This window comes from Musa acuminata, chromosome BXJ3-8, assembly GCF_036884655.1.
Source record: "Musa acuminata AAA Group cultivar baxijiao chromosome BXJ3-8, Cavendish_Baxijiao_AAA, whole genome shotgun sequence".
Taxonomy (NCBI): Eukaryota; Viridiplantae; Streptophyta; class Magnoliopsida; order Zingiberales; family Musaceae; genus Musa; species Musa acuminata.
The window spans coordinates 48,332,287-48,348,297 of record NC_088356.1 but is presented as its reverse complement, the minus strand read 5'-3'; the positions used below and the strand labels follow the sequence as shown (position 1 = coordinate 48,348,297).

General features: G+C 40.5%; 3 protein-coding genes across 5 annotated transcripts; 2 read left to right on the top strand and 1 right to left on the bottom strand.

The window, feature by feature from the left end:
- The first annotated feature begins 1,927 nt into the window (after positions 1-1,927).
- Positions 1,928-3,329, top strand: LOC135644607 (ethylene-responsive transcription factor FZP-like). The gene has a single exon (XM_065162336.1). The coding sequence runs from the start codon at positions 2,013-2,015 to the stop codon at positions 3,096-3,098; it is 1,086 nt and encodes a 361-aa protein (XP_065018408.1). The 5' UTR covers positions 1,928-2,012; the 3' UTR covers positions 3,099-3,329.
- Positions 3,330-7,568: 4,239 nt separating this feature from the next.
- LOC103995873 (BTB/POZ domain-containing protein At1g03010) lies at positions 7,569-11,124 on the top strand. 2 transcript variants are annotated; one of them, XM_009416595.3, is made up of 4 exons: positions 7,569-7,922; positions 8,713-8,779; positions 9,063-10,259; positions 10,358-11,124. In XM_009416595.3, the coding sequence occupies exons 1-4, from the start codon at positions 7,825-7,827 to the stop codon at positions 10,898-10,900; spliced, it is 1,905 nt and encodes a 634-aa protein (XP_009414870.2). In that variant the 5' UTR covers positions 7,569-7,824; the 3' UTR covers positions 10,901-11,124. The 2 variants fall into 2 exon arrangements, with proteins under 2 accessions (XP_009414870.2, XP_009414871.2); XM_009416596.3 differs by lacking the exon at positions 8,713-8,779 and having other exon boundaries at positions 7,785-7,922.
- Positions 11,125-11,562: 438 nt separating this feature from the next.
- Positions 11,563-15,546, bottom strand: LOC135644765 (uncharacterized). 2 transcript variants are annotated; one of them, XM_065162654.1, is made up of 8 exons: positions 15,334-15,546; positions 15,019-15,131; positions 14,105-14,176; positions 12,772-12,807; positions 12,570-12,615; positions 12,281-12,368; positions 12,073-12,130; positions 11,563-11,845 (listed from the first exon to the last, which is right to left on the bottom strand). In XM_065162654.1, the coding sequence occupies exons 1-8, from the start codon at positions 15,410-15,412 to the stop codon at positions 11,795-11,797; spliced, it is 543 nt and encodes a 180-aa protein (XP_065018726.1). In that variant the 5' UTR covers positions 15,413-15,546; the 3' UTR covers positions 11,563-11,794. The 2 variants fall into 2 exon arrangements, with proteins under 2 accessions (XP_065018726.1, XP_065018727.1); XM_065162655.1 differs by having other exon boundaries at positions 15,363-15,502.
- Between the last annotated feature and the right edge of the window lie 465 nt (positions 15,547-16,011).

The window sequence follows — 16,011 nt, the reverse complement described above, 5'->3', positions numbered from 1 at the left end:
AACACTTGTAGACCACCTTTTCCTCACACCTTTTTAGATGGGCTTGACTCTCCTGTGACTGCTAAACTCCTTCGTTCCATTACCGATGCCATGTACATGGTGTTTATCACCATTATATCCCAGAAAAATTCCCCGCAAACCATGCCTTTTTCTAAATATGCGTGTGTTCTTCTGCTTTGTTCCGTCGACAGGGTTAAGAGTGGGCCAAAAAGGTCATTCTCAAAAGTAATACTGTAATTGCGGGTGGAGCTGATTTCTTATCCTATAATGGGAGAGAGAGCTCATCATATGCATCAAAGTTCTCAAGACCTGAGTGGGGAAGTCAATGGTCATAGATTCCAAGACCGACCGTGTCGTATCATGCGGGATTTAAAATGCTAATGCAAGCTCCGGTGTGAGCTGTTGTTGCAGCAGCTGCTGTTGCTTCTTCTTCTTCTTCTTTTGCTAACCCAACACACACACATACCTGCATGGCGTACTTTTTGTAACAGTGGCAGGACTGAGATAGGGAAACAAGGAAAGAAATGAAGTGTGTTTTTTTTTTTGGGTGATTCCAGCAACAGTTGTGCGAGTGAGACAGTGAGTAGGGACAGTGGCCTTAATTTCGAGTCCGGTGTTCTTCCATCAAATCTCTTTTATGTTGGGACAACTCATCTGTTTCCACTTCTTGCCTCCATGTACTTCCCAGGCTCTCTCGTCTGTCCCACATTCCCATTCTATATGTCGATCCTTTTCCTCTCTTTTTGACTGAAATGTCTTCACGTCTCCTTTCCTAATGGCTTTTGCGAGACACGAAAGCTCAGCTTCTGTTGCTTACCAATGTCCGAAATGATTATCTTCGATTAGGAACTAAGAAATCATCAGCACAGTTCCACTTCGCTCATCACATGAAGCAGACAGAAGAAAAAGGGGGGTGGGGGGAAGGCAGCATTAAGGTAGTCAAAGGGAGGAGACGCATGGGGCCCTTCTTAGCATCCTCCTTCATGTGACGGTCACTTAAACCAGAGACTGCCCACACATAGCAAGACAATGCCATGGAAAGAATGTCTTGATGCAGCTGAAGGTTTCCCTGAGATGTCTTGACACCATTCTAACTGCTCCATTTCAAACTTTAAAGGAGCAGACAAGAAAGTCCACTGCAATTTGATCCATATATAACACCCTTAAAACGCGGAAGCACATGTGAGATTTTGTGTTAGGAACGATGATGCACCGAGACCATTGGTTTAAGTTCAAACATGTAGAGAGAGAGAGAGAGAGAGAGATCCTTCACGAGCCTACGACGACGCAAAATCTTATGATGATTGATATGTCAACCGCCATAGATTATCAAGTCTAGCTTTGGATTTGGCTTTATCAGACATCTATGCCCTCCTACGACACAGTCGTTAGATCGTGGTGGTTTGAACTCGGCGCAGATTTCTCATCTTTGTCATCTTAAACGAAGCCTCCCGGAGAGCTAAAGAACAAAAGACAGTAATCAAATAAAGCAGGCGGGCATCATAAACTATCCCATAAAACTGCATGGATCATCCTATGCTACTTGTAGACGACATATGCACCCATGTTCGGATTCATTAATCTAATCACACCACTTAGGATGAGAACAATGGAGTCGATTGTTTAGACAAGGATGAGAACCTGAGAGGATTAGTTGCTCGATCTTGGTTACTCCACTGTGTGCTGTCTGGGAGCTCAACAGTTTAAGCTTTTAAGAAGCAAGAGAGAGGAAATTACTAAGGATAAGAAAGCGAAAGATCCATCTGGTTTTGGAGAATGATTTTAAGCTTGTCAAGATGGGGTCAGGAATCCATGACATCCCCACCCCACCCCACCCCTATCACATCTACAGTGTCCTTTTCCCTCCCAACATATCCAACATCACTCATTTAAAGCCCCCCCCAACCTCCCTCCCACCCACACCACCCCGAGCTGAGGCACCCTCTCATCCCTCGAACACCTCTCTGAACTCCGCCATCTCCCTTTCTGCTCGTATCCACCTTTTCCCACTGATGTCTTCCTCAAAGACCTCGGACAATACAACAGTAAAAGCTCAAGGATACACCCCACCCATGATGGACTTCTGCCAAGGTAAGCCTTATCATTCATCGTCGTTGTCGTCGCCTTCCTCGTCGTCGCCAGTGGCGGGGACCTCCTCCGGCGAGAGGAGAGGGAGGAGGAAGCCCACAGAGCCAGGGAGGTTCCTCGGCGTGAGGAGAAGGCCTTGGGGGAGATATGCCGCCGAGATAAGGGACCCTACGACTAAGGAGAGGCATTGGTTAGGAACGTTCGACACCGCTCAAGAGGCTGCCATGGCGTACGACAGGGCAGCCCTCGCCATGAAAGGCACCCAAGCTCGAACCAACTTCGTCTACGCTGACACCCCTCTGACCACATTTCACGCCGTCACCCCTTTCCACTCCCAGAGTTTCATCCCTCAGCCGATGCCACCGCTTCCCGGCCAGCCTCACCAGCTCGTCGGCGCTGCAACCGCCATACAACCTTCCAACCACAGCAGCTTCTCGATTCAAAGTCATCGCCATAGCATCTCCGCTCCGAGTCGCCGTGATGTCGACAGCCTTCTCTTCCGATCAAGTCGGGACGCCACCAACATGCCCGCATTCGGATCTCCAGCAGAGATGGACATGTCTAATGACTTCTTATTTTCTGATGACACTAGGTCGGGTTACTTGAGCAGCATCGTCCAAGAGAGCCGCCTCAGGTCCTCCCGCAAACACTCTTCTGCGAACAGGGGTAACAGCAGCTCGAGTGAGTCGAATGCTCAGGTGCTCTCCCCTTCCAACCAAGTGCAGTGTCAAGTATCCACCAGCAGTTGCGGTGCAACGAATGGAGACCCGTTGGGTGGTGGAGTGGGTTCGATGAGCTCAGAGGACTTCCCTTGTCTTGCAGAGATGAGCAAGGGGTTCTGGATGGACGAGCCTGTGTGGGAACTCAGTGCATGCGGATTCCCTGACGCCAACGACATTAATATGGACAACCTTGGCGCTTCACTGCCGCAGGTCTCCGTCTCCGTCTCCACCTCACCATCGGTGTCTTCACTGACTGATGTTTTCGACTTAGGTTACCCACTTTTCTGAGCGCTCATTTCCATGAGACACAAATGCAGCATTCCGCTCTCACTCTTCACTGAGACATCACTCATAGGCTTTAGGGGAGATTCAGAAAGCACACACACGCACGCACCTGTGGGCTTCCTTTTGTCCGTGTCTTTGTGGTTTCACGCAAGTCGTCAAGTCCTCCAAAAGGGCTTTTTTACCTATTTAGAAGAAGAACAATGATGATATGTATTAGCTTTTCCTTGTGCAACATTCTTCCTCTTTGCTTCCATGGGGAGTTCTAACTGAAGTATATAGATATATATATATATATATATATATATATATATATATATATATATATATATATATATATATATATATATATATATATATTTGGTCTTCTATCAAGGCATGCATTTTATTTTTTGTCTTTGGAAGGTAAAAAGGCATCAGCGTAGAAACTTAATCTGACAGACAATCTCATATTCGTACTTTCCCTGCTGCACATACTGCTCCTTCTCCTACCCTTAAAAGAAAGGGAAAGATCATGTACAGTCTTAGATCACTAATGCCTCAGACATGATCAGCTGGTTGTGTTCCTAAACTATATCACGATGCACGCATGCATGAGAATATTTAAAGTCTGATTAGAAGTTCATGCTTAGTATTTTACTGGTTTAGCTTCTACTTAAACCACACTAAACAACTGCTGTGTGTTGAAACACAAACCTGCAGATGCAAAGCTACTTCACAATTTAGTCTGAGGTATCTGCAAATGATGTACATAACTTGCCAGCTCTTGTGGTACAAAGTAATGACTGTGTTGGTTTCATGCCACTGTAGTTTATTTTATTTCTGTTCATTAAAATGGTTCTACATATATATATAAATGCCTACCTCTTTGGTGGACACACTGGGATGTTATTTGGGTTGAGGAAGTCCTTATCCATGAAGACGAAGATGCAGGAGCAAGACACATGCATGCATGATGTTGGGGAAAGCTGGTAGATTGGGCTTTGGCTGCACATAGGTGCAAGATCTAAATGAGAGTAATTAGATTCTCCACACACACTATCTCTTAAAACAATGATATAATACTATCTCAAAAACATATAGGTACAGGCATTCTTGCTATGTATGTTCTAGTCGAATCTTGGTCAAACACTTACATGATCTATTCTGGGAGTGTCGAACCTTGTAAGATGCAGCAAAGAGCATTTCTAACAAGTGTTTATCTTTTATTTTACGGTAGATTCTTTGGATCGTTGTTCTCATGATCGACACGTAACATGTTTATCTCGGACTCAATTACATTTGTGTTGCACCAAATCCGTGATACAATAATACCTTATAAATTCATTTAATTTTATTATTAGTTAGACCTTTTTAACATAGGGTCTTAGAAAGTTCGGATACCCTTTCAGTATATTTATTTTGTTGGACTTTTGAATCCATATATACCGACACATTTGATCCGATATCGTAAGTTCAATTTCAATAAATCTATTGGCTTTGTATCAATGGAATCTTCCGTTTTCCCTACTTAAATTCCAATTTCATTGCATTATAAGTTAGGAAATATTAAGAGTTGAAGAGTGAAGTTGGACTGACAATATAATTTCACATTCACAAAAATTAAGAAAGTCGAATTACATATACAATCAGATAAATTTAAGTTTTTGGATTAAATTGATATTAAATCTGATATATATATATATATATATATATATATATATATATATATATATATATATATATATTAATCCAGATCAATGAGATAAATTCAATTGGAAATATTTGAACTTGAGATTGGTTTTGGATTTGGGTAGATAGTCAAGTTTGATGAGATTAAGAAACATCTTACCACTCGTCATTTCTAAACTTCTTGATCAAACTCCAAAAGATGTTTCTAATCTTCAAGAATCAAAGCTTCAAAAAATGATGAGATAAATCAGTCTCGAAAACATATAGGTACTAAATTACTCTACAAGAATCAAAGCAAGGAAACTAGAACACACAGCTTTGAAGTTTTACCGAGTCTGCAGCTAAGTTTGAGATTACCTGAACATTTCTTTCTGCCAGCACTCAGCCTTCTGACTCACTCAAGTAGGATTGCTGTTCACTATAATGGTTACCATACAAGAAGACCAGAGATTCCTTTACATTGTGCAACTTCTCTCATGCTATGCACAGTGCAAGTCCCAACCCCATCATCAGCTGCTGATCTTTCCTTTTCCGCAGGGCAAAGTGCTTATCATGTCCATCTGACACACCATAACAATCAATTTGATCTGTTTCATTGTGCTCTGTATCCAGTCTTTTGAGTACCCTGTGAAGTATTTGAGAGTTCACCCATTGGGTGTTCTGATCCAATTCTAAGTCTGCATCTTTATCCCCTCATGAGCTTTCATTTTTTAACTACTATTTTCCATAACCCTTTGCTCTAAAGTAGAACCAGCTACTTTTCTCCCCTTTCTTTCCAGTTCATTCACTTCATGTTCATTAGCTCCACAATCATCTGTTAGAACTATAAAATGCCAGTAAAAAGTGTCAGATGATGCATATCTTACAGAGACCATACCTTTACAATTACATTCTCCAAGCAAAAGTTCTGATTAACCAGCTTTAGAGACTAAGGTAGCTTCCAGAAATTTTGAAGTTCATGATCATGATTCAGTGGCTCAAGACTCCCAAGACTTGCAACAGAGTTAAGCAGCAGTTAAAAAGCCTCTTGTGCTGAAAGCCTGGATCTCAAAGTAAATGGTCTTCTTTACTTTACTATGAGCTAACCTGAGCATTAATACTCAGCCAAAAGAGGAAGGAATTAGGAGGGATCATGGAGGCTGTTGATCTAATCATCTCGAAGAACCTTACCATGATTTCACTCATATGCTCATCCAATATAAACTATGTGGGAGACAACATAAAATCAAGTGAACTTATCATAATAAAAGAACCCCAGTATATGAGAATATACTGAGCTGTCATGACTCATTGCAGGTCACCTTTTGTTGGATTGGTGGTACAAATCTTAGCAATTGTGTATGCATACCTCCTGCAGTCCTGCAAGGAAGAGAACATCTTTACAAACATGATGGTTATGTGAGAGGTTGGACCATCTGCTTTTAACATGATGCACAATCATATGGATTAATTGAAGTCACTAAAAAAGCTTAGATTTTTTATGGGCCCAGACATTTCATAGTCGTTTCTTTTCGATTTGCCATAATGAGGGTCACCAGCTTCAACTGTGCTAATGATTCTTGGCTTTACCATCATGTCATGGAGAAGAAATGCACACTCTCAATTTTTTTCTCCTTTTCCCCATCCCTATCCCAATTACTTCTGTTCATAATTAATCAATAGTTCAGAGAAAATTTCTGATCCTGTCTCACCAATAAAAGATCAAAAGATCAAACATCAATTGGATGGTCAAATCTAAGTTCCTTGGGGTAACGGGATTATTTAGGTAAGTAAAAACTGCAGCTGTAGAATGAGAGCTAGATCTAAAGCACATAATGTGTCTCACACTAAACTATTTCTTGTTCACCTTCATCATAACCTGCCAAGCTTTCCAGGAAATTTGCTTTAAAATATACATGTTTTTTTTTTTGCTCACAGTTGGCTTGGCTTTCGCTTTTGTGTCTGGTTCTTTTCTTTTCTCTTCTTCTTCTTCTTAAAGAGACAATGCACACCCTACCAGAGTCCTGAAAACTACAGCAACATAAAGCAATTAATATTGAATTAGGTTTCATGAATGGATCCAATCACCCCACTAACCTCAAACATTATTTTTAACTCCAAAAGACAAGAGAAAGGCACAGCTGTCTACTCCTTTATTAATCAGCGATTTGCAAATAAAACCCTACCAAACTTGAGCACTTATTACTAAACCATTCAGATGTTGATCACTCTGTAGATGTTTAACTCATGACCCCTACAATCCAGAAAGGCTACCATTCTTTTTGCTGTACAGTTTCTCATGTCACTAGGTGCTAGTAAAGAACCCGTTTCTTGTCCATTTGAAGGAGAACCTAATTACCTTCAAACAGTTGAAATGCACCTTTGCTTTCCTGGGGAAATAAAATAATAAATTTGAGACCACAGATTTATTACTGTCATCATAAACGGTGGTTTTGCTGCTAGTGGAAACTGTATTCAAGCTTATGATTCTAACTTCTATGATCAGCTTCAGAGAACAGTAGTGTTTATTTAGTGACCAAAGACATTTTAAGATAAAAGCATCAAGCATAGTTTATTATCTGGGGTAGGATTTCGTATAGGGCAGCATCAATAATGCCAACATAGACACAATTTTTTGGATAAATAAATAGGAAAAAAGAACTCCAGCTCATGTCATACTAAAATAATCATCTGCATACCATCTTTTATCATGAATCTTTCAGTGTACAGAGAAGAGAGTAAAGGTTTTTACCTCCAGAGTTTTGACTAAAAGACATGCATCCCAGTATACGTTTATTCTATGCTTTTTTATAACAATGCTGCTATAAATTCTACCTTTTGCACAATGTAGTTGAAAGTGTCATCCAAAAGTGCAAATCAGATCATCAACTATCTCACTGTTCAAATAAATTTACTTCTCATCAAGCCTATGGCTTTTCTCCCTGCCACCACTCCACCCTCATAAAGCTCACACTCCCTTCTCTCCTCATACATCCACCAAAACTTGGACTTTCTCCTTCCTTCCTTGCAGCAGCCTAGGAACATACAAGAACAGCCTCATTGTTATCAGAGGCAGAGAGAGATGGGGGTGGCCACTGTCACTGAGCTGAAGCAGCTGAGTGTTGTTCCTGCAAAGCGAATTTTCCGATCCAGTTTGAGCACACGACAGGCCACCGAATGGTAACAGTGCTCTTGTAACCATGCATGAATTCATTTCTATTTGAGTGTTCTACTGATAGTTGTATTGGTATTCCACATATTTGCTTTGGTTCATGAGCTTCTAGACATCTGACAAAAAGAAAAATCTTATGATGGACATCTAATTTCTACGTTTCATCACAAACATTTTCTTCTCCCCTTCTAAACTTTACATGATAAACCTTTATGTCGCCTCATGCATGTTCGCCGCAAAATTCTGTTTTACGTATCTGTCTCTCTGCTAATTCACAGTGTAATACAGGAGAAGAAAATAATTCTGTCTAAAAGATGCACTACATATGAATTTTTTGCTGCACATTTGAAATCAAATTGGCTTGGCTAGCATGCTGTACATATTTATCATTGCTGGTGTTAATTGGTAAAACTGAAGAAAGCTGAAGAGAAGGAAACAAGAGGATTGGCGACTGTCAACTTCTGGCTATTTAGTGAACTTTGGCAGCAACATAAATGCCATACTACTGTTAGCATTACAAAAAGATGGAACTACGTTTCACCAATGCGTTAAACCTAAGAAATGCACCTGAGTAGATGAGTATTGTCTGAAATAAAGTTCTAGTGAAAAAGATAGGAGGAAAAATGAAAATGTAAGTAGGAATGCTATCTGTCATCAAACGAAAATTTTCACTGCATTAGTTACATCTTGTTCCTAAAAAACATGTCAAACATCATGCTCGCAGAAGACTGTTCTGTTAACTAAACAAATTTCCATTGTGTAGTTCTAACTCTTAAACTTCCTGACCTGACCTTTCAGGCCACTTTCTGATGTTTCTAGTGATCTCACAGTTGAAGTTGGTACATCAAGCTTTGCACTGCACAAGGTGAGAATAACTCGATTTCGAATGACTTAAATCTTTTGGTAGACTATGGTCAAATTGTTGTGTTTCTATCAATTTTCATGAACAGAAACAGAACAATTAAAAACATCAGCAGAACATTTATAAAAAGTTCCATTTCATAAATTTGCTCTTCTCTAGCTAGCAAATATCTTCCTTTTCTTCGATGTTCTTTATCATGATACTATGTATAAACACTTCATAAACAAATGTGAAATGCTTACTTTTAGCAGTTCAAAGCTCACCACATAGCCATCGATCTCTGCAGTTCCCTCTTGTTTCCCGGAGTGGAAGGATCAGAAAGCTCATATCCGACGCAAAGAACTCAAAGGTGACGCGCATCAATCTCCATGGCACACCGGGCGGAGCAGAAGCATTCGAAATCGCTGCCAAGTTCTGCTACGGCATCAACACAGAGCTCAACCCATCCAATGTTGCCATGCTGCGGTGTGCAGCACATTACCTGGAGATGACCGAGGAGTTTGCAGAGAAGAACTTGGAACTCCGAACAGAGATCTACCTCAAGGAAGCAGTCATCCCCAACATCATCAACTCAATCACCGTCCTCCACCACTGCGAAAGCCTCCTTCCTGTGGCAGAAGAGATCAATCTGATCAACAGGATCCTCACAGCGGTGGCAACCACCGTATGCAAAGAGCAGCTAACCTCAGGCCTCTCCAAACTCGACCACAGCTTGCCTCATAAGCCTGCAATGGCAGGGGTGGAACCGCCAAAAGACTGGTGGGGGAAGTCGCTGGCAGTGCTGAGCTTAGACTTCTTCCAAAGGGCTCTCTCAGCAATGAAATCTAAAGGCCTGAAGCAGGAGACTGTGAGCAAGATCCTGATCAATTACGCACAGAGCTCTCTCCAGGGAATCACGGTGAGAGACATGCAATCATCTAAAGGTGGCTTCTCAGATGCAGACATGCTGAAGCAGCAAAAGATCGTGGTAGAAACCATCGTTGCCCTGCTCCCGAGCCAGTCAAGGAGGAGCCCCGTGCCGATGGCGTTTCTTTCAGGACTCCTGAAAACTGCAACCATGGTCTCGGCGTCGACCATCTGCAGAGCAGATCTGGAGAGAAGAATTGGGCTCCAACTCGACCAAGCCATCCTCGAGGACGTACTGATCCCTGCCGCGAACGCTCACGGTGGGTGCCAGTCCTCGTTGTACGACACGGAGTCGGTGGCGAGGATCTTCTCCATCTTCCTGAATCTGGAGGAAGACGAGGAAGACGGCGGTCGTTTGAGAGAGGAAAGAGACGGCTGCTACGAGTTGGATAGCCCGAGATCTCCGAAGCAAAGCGCGATAGTCAAAGTATCCAAGCTTTTGGACAGTTACCTCGCCGAGGTCGCACTGGATTCCAACCTGACTCCATCCAAGTTCATCGCTCTTGCGGAGCTACTCCCGGATCATGCTCGAGTTGTGAACGATGGTCTATATCGAGCCGTGGATATCTTCTTGAAGGTAGGTACAAATTCCTGTTCCTGATCTTCCATTCGATTGCTGATCATGCGAGAGAAGTGGAAGCGTCTCTCATCACGACGGATCGGATCAAATCGCAGGTTCATCCCAACATCAAGGATTCGGAGCGCTACCGCCTCTGCAAAACCATAGACTGCCAGAAGCTGTCTCAGGAGGCGTGCAGCCACGCAGCACAGAACGAACGGCTGCCCATCCAAATGGCGGTGCAAGTGCTGTACTTGGAGCAGATCAGGCTGCGGAACGTCATCAACGGAGGCCATGACCAGTTCTTCTTCGGCTCCGCAATCGGCCAGTGCGCTCAGAGATCAGGCAGTGGGGTGGGGAGCGGCGCCATCTCTCCCAGGGACAACTACGCGTCGGTGAGAAGAGAGAACAGGGAGCTGAAGCTGGAGGTAGCGAGGATGAGGATAAGGCTGACTGATCTCGAGAAGGATCATGTTTCCATGAAGCAGGAGCTCGTGCGCGCCAACCCTGCCAACAAACTACTCCGATCTTTCACCAAGAACTTGAGCAAGCTGAGCGCTCTCTTCCGGATGAGGGTCGACGTCAAGCCCTTGAGCGCCAAGGCAGCGTCCGATGCCCGTCTCTTGTTTCAGAAGAGGCGGCGCCAAGCCATATGGTGAACCCCGCGGTGTGTATATTCGATCGTGTTTGCGATGACGATCTCGGCATAATGGTTGGTTTTCCATAAATTTTGTTCCTCTGTCAAGTCTCCTTCGGGTTTACAAGATCAAATGCAGTCGGTCTTTTCCTGATGAAGACTGTGCATGAAAAGGATCAAAAAAGTTTGAATGTTGTGAATATTTGGAACTTATGACTAGCTTGTTAATCGTGGGAAGTGTTCAAATGGAAGTGCAATCAGCAGTGAAATCATAAGAAGAACAAGCTCTGTGATCCCAAGGAACGAATAAGATAGATGCAATCAGCACTTCCACCAGGAAGACCATGAAGCAGTACAACATTACTTGGCGACAGTACAATCATATGCCATTCTACATCATCCAAGACTCAGCAAAATCCTATTTGAGAATCAAACCTTGGCTTTCCCAAATGGCTACTATAAGCAGGCCCATCTGGGATGCCATGGGAGTCTCCATTCGATAATCCATCTAATAACACCTTTAAAATCACCTTGATGAATAATGTGAACAATGATGTTCCCTCCACATATGGGATTTAATGCATAAATAAAGCTTTAAATAAATAAAGATTACGTTATGGTTTATACTTTGCTAAAGCTAACTGTCAGCAATTGTGAGAGTTGCTCAAATGTGGCAGGAAAAGAGAGAAAAATAAAAATATCAATAAAGGAGTGAGAGAAATTGTAATGCCAACTATTCTAGCAGTACAGGAAAGCCATATATTAGTTTTTGTGCATACAAACAATTTGAACTAAGACTCCTTTTCTCACACATGAAGACGTCCAAGTCCGTCCTAGTAATCGCCAGGTTGAATATATGAAATGTTATGAGAAGCAAGTTATGGTTAGACTCATATGCAACTGCAACAAACAGTTCCTACTCCTTTGAGGTTATAATGAGTAATCCCAAAGCACCAATCACCAAGTACTGCAAGAAACAAAATGAAGAAATCATGGTATACACAATCTAAATTTGATATTTATTCATCTGACAAAGCTTTGGTCTGCAAGAAATATAGATTTTATTTTTGCTGCAAGGCAAAAAAAAAAATCTAAATAGGAGAGCAGCCACTATATCTATGTTTGTCATCCCTTAATACTGAAGTGCAAGATTTTCACAATATCTGAATGACAGCTATTTGGAAGAAAACATACCTTAAAAATTGGCTTCTCAGTCATGATGATTGTAACCCAGCCAACATATGGTAAAAACCTGTTACGATTAAGATGTAAATGTCATTCATTGAGACAAGACTGCTGCTGATGATTAACAAAGTGGGCTATGCTGATGGTTGAAGCACAGTTGTGCCAAAGAAATCTAGAAGGAGGATGCAAATCTTAAGCTGAGTAAAATTGGTCTCACCCTACAGCCCGCCCCATGATGTGGTGCTGCTCGAGCCAGAGCTGACCGTGAGCATACAGAACTCGATCATCTTCACCGTTATTATCCCCTGAGTATTAGATCAGAAAATTATTAGAACTCTAACCTCTCACCATACCATGCCATTGAAGGAGACGAACAAGGTGGAAAACAAATACAGGAATTAATGTAATTTGGAACCTTGCAAGTTGAAGATACACAAGGCTACATATTACATATGTTAGTTCAAAGGTTAAGCATCCTTTATTACCCAGAGAAATTTAGATTGTACCTTTTGTAAGAATCTGAATTTCTCCAGTATTGTGCCGCTCATGGACCTGGGTATATATAAAAAATAAAAAAAGATAAGAAAATTCAAACCTGAGAAATAGAACCGGAATCCTATTTGAAACACACAAAACATGGCCTCAAGCATATGAAAACTTCATGATCATAGAAGAAAGTGACAATACTAGCACAGGATAAAAGCACACCTTAATTACACGATGAACAATTGGAATATCACGTCCCTGCAAAATTAGATAATAGAATTTCACAGATCAATATTAGTAAATTGCAAAACATATATGAGTAGGCCTGTGAAATTATCAGCATGAATTGTCAAAGTGTCACTAGTTGCACAAGTATTTGACATATATAAATGAGCGACAAGATTTGTAGAACTATGTAGGAGACTCTATTTAAAGGTCGAAATAACAGAAGTATCTCCATATATATTTTATCAACACAAAATCAAATCAAGCACAATGGTGATCCAGGTGAAGAGCGTGCATATAACAACTGATTACAAAATTTAGCACTCATCAATCTGATTCTACTGTTTATTTCCTTATCCTCGTACCTTGGAATTACACGTCTGATCAGGCAACCAATATGTTACATTTATCTCCAAAATAGAGGTTGAACACTGTAATAATTGTTTTTTATTATTTCTTTGTAATCTTAAAGAAGAGTCATATCGGTTACACTCTTCAGTCATGTATTAACAGATAGGTAGGAGCAAGTTTAAGGATTCTATGAGTGTCTCATGATGATCATTTGACATAATTAAGTATTCTGGGGTCTAATGCCTAATTGTCTTTCCCTCTATTAATCTGTCTCTCTTCTTCGCTTGCCTATTTAGCTCTGCCGCCAACTATCAGTAACTAGTTTCATAAAGCATCTTTATGACCGCATTTGCATGCAATTAACTCATTGTCAAACTCAAGGGAGAAAAGAGATTGTTAGACCCACAATACAAAATTTACTAATTTAACCATGTCTTTGAGTTTATCGAAAAACTAAATGTTAATAAGATATTAGAATGGATCTTATTAGTTGCAATGAACTCATGATGGCCGTAGAGAATGTAGAAATAAGAATATAATCGATTGTCCCAAAAAATTCGCCAAGCATCTTATCTTTTAGTCAAATTACTAGTAGAAAGAACATATGTTATATGGCAGCGGCAGCAAATAATCTTTAGAATAAGAAAAAAAACTGAAAACTGAACATACAACAAAATTTCAGGCAATTTTCTGGTTTAGTGAAAAGGGAAGAGCTTGGGAGAAGAAAAACGGTGTAGCTCTTTTTACCATAATGAAGGGGAAGAACTTAACACTGAAACAGCATGTTACGTTGCTAAAGCCTAAACACAGATCAATAATTAGCATAAATGAGAGGCACTAAAAGTCAGATACAAACTTTAAACTAGTAAATAATTTTGCCAATAAAAAAACCACAAGATGATAGACATGGAGGGGAGTTGGCACCAAAACATAATAAACAGAAGTTTATGGTAGTGTCCACAGTCACAATTGTACTTACATCAACATTGAATACAACTATTTCTCCAACTCGAATAGGATCCTTATTCATCTGCAGGAACAGAATGTCTCCCTGCAACAATAAGAAAACAGTTTCATAGCATAATAAACCTCTGGAAGTTTAAAAAACATACTTCAGCATAGATGCCTAAGAGATTTTTTTTGTATTTAAACAGATAAAAAAGATAAAATAATATTTAACATAAATGAGAACATCGTGGAACGAAGATGTCAATTAAGTGTGCTGCAATATCAACTAATGGATACCCTAAAACAAATTTTAAAATCAAAACCATGTTCTACAGACCTAGAACAATGCCCAAGAATACATTATTCTAAACCAAACCATAGTCAGAAAAGGGCAAGCTAAGCACGAAGTGGTTCACAGATCATGGTGCATAAGGAACAAAAGAAAGCTGGAATCTCACAAAATCAAATCACATGGAAGGGTTTTAGTGTTAAAATATTTTACTGGAAGTTCATATAACCTTTTTTTTTTTTGAAAAAATATGGGTGCCATGTTTCTTCGTAGAACAATCTTTGAAGAACATTGCTTTAAAGGCCAAAAGTTACGACATATAATATGGGGAGAAAGTAAGCAGTACATACAGCGAAAATAAAATGAACAACTGGTCAGCTTTTCATTGTAACAACCCTTCGAGCCAAGGGAAGGTTCTTTTTGAGTGAAGGATGGCCCCTTATGCTGTCTCCTTCTTTGAACATCAATTTCTACATCTATATCATTCACCCTTTTTCCCGCCCCAACTATCTTTCGTGATATATTCAACTATCTGTTATAGTACTAACAAATATACAAACATTTCATAACAGCAACAATTTCTAAACCTAACATGCCAACTGTTCTGCATCAAAAATACATTCAATTAAAAGAAACGGGTACCCAAAGGATCTCACCCTCTTGAATCCAGGCTCCATACTTCCCGACAGAACGACAACGACAGGCGATTCGTTTCCCGTCACACACGTCAAGCCTTTCCATACGATGAGGGCCGAGGTCACGATCATACCTGCGACAAATAACCCCAATTACAGCATTAACAAGAGGATTTAAATAACTCCAGTTCGTGCTCCAAGGCTACACAAGGGTTCGGTAGAGAAGACAAGAAAATCAAAGAGAACATGAAAACCGTTATTCAACAGCGTCATCTCCCAATCTTGGAGAGAAAGAAATACCCTAAGGGTGAGATTATATGACGGGGGAAAACGAACCGAGGCTGACGATCTGGGTGAGTACGTGCCTGATCTGAGAAGATCGGATGGAATCCAAGCTGTCGGCAACCCACCCCATTTTCTTGCTCGCTGTTGCTTTCTTCACGTGATCTCCGCTTACGCTGGCGTCGCCGGCAGCCGGAAGGACCCTTTATTTGCGCCGTTACCGAAGTCGAGGTCGATACATGCATCAGAAGGGGGGTTACGTGTATCAATTGCCGATTACCCAAGTGAAATACTTGTGTCCAAAGGGCGTTATTTTAAAAAATTGAATTAATAATGGTTATTCAAAAGGGGGTTATTTAAACCACCATTCATAATGGTTATCAATAACTGAATTAAATCAATATATATATATATATATAAACTAATGAAAAATCGGATTCTCGATTATTAATTAATATTTTTTAATAACCGACACCTGATCATATCATTAACAAATCCTAACAAAAGAAATAGCAAATCCTATATTTACATTAGCTGTCAAAGCCAGCCAAGAAATATTTATATTATTTTAATAATTTTCTTCCATAAATATTACATTAAACTACATACTAATGCTGTTGGATCAATTAAGTATTGTTTCGTATGTTCTTATACTTTAAAAAATCATATTGACATAGTTATAATGAAAGTAAAACATCTATGTTCATTTACTTTAATAACGTCAATTTTATT

What these genes read in the sequence shown, in the direction of transcription:
- LOC103995873 (XM_009416595.3), top strand. Translation starts at nt 7,825, where the DNA reads ATGGGGGTGGCCACTGTCACTGAGCTGAAGCAGCTGAGTGTTGTTCCT. An exon ending in CAAGCTTTGCACTGCACAAG is followed by an intron (nt 8,780 to 9,062) that starts GTGAGAATAACT and finishes CGATCTCTGCAG; the next exon opens with TTCCCTCTTGTTTCCCGGAG. An exon ending in CCGTGGATATCTTCTTGAAG is followed by an intron (nt 10,260 to 10,357) that starts GTAGGTACAAAT and finishes ATCAAATCGCAG; the next exon opens with GTTCATCCCAACATCAAGGA.
- LOC135644765 (XM_065162654.1), bottom strand. Translation starts at nt 15,412, where the DNA reads ATGGGGTGGGTTGCCGACAGCTTGGATTCCATCCGATCTTCTCAGATC. An exon ending in TGGAGCCTGGATTCAAGAGG is followed by an intron (nt 14,177 to 15,018) that starts GTGAGATCCTTT and finishes TTATTGTTGCAG; the next exon opens with GGAGACATTCTGTTCCTGCA. An exon ending in TTGTTCATCGTGTAATTAAG is followed by an intron (nt 12,616 to 12,771) that starts GTGTGCTTTTAT and finishes ATATATACCCAG; the next exon opens with GTCCATGAGCGGCACAATAC.
- LOC135644607 (XM_065162336.1), top strand. Translation starts at nt 2,013, where the DNA reads ATGTCTTCCTCAAAGACCTCGGACAATACAACAGTAAAAGCTCAAGGA.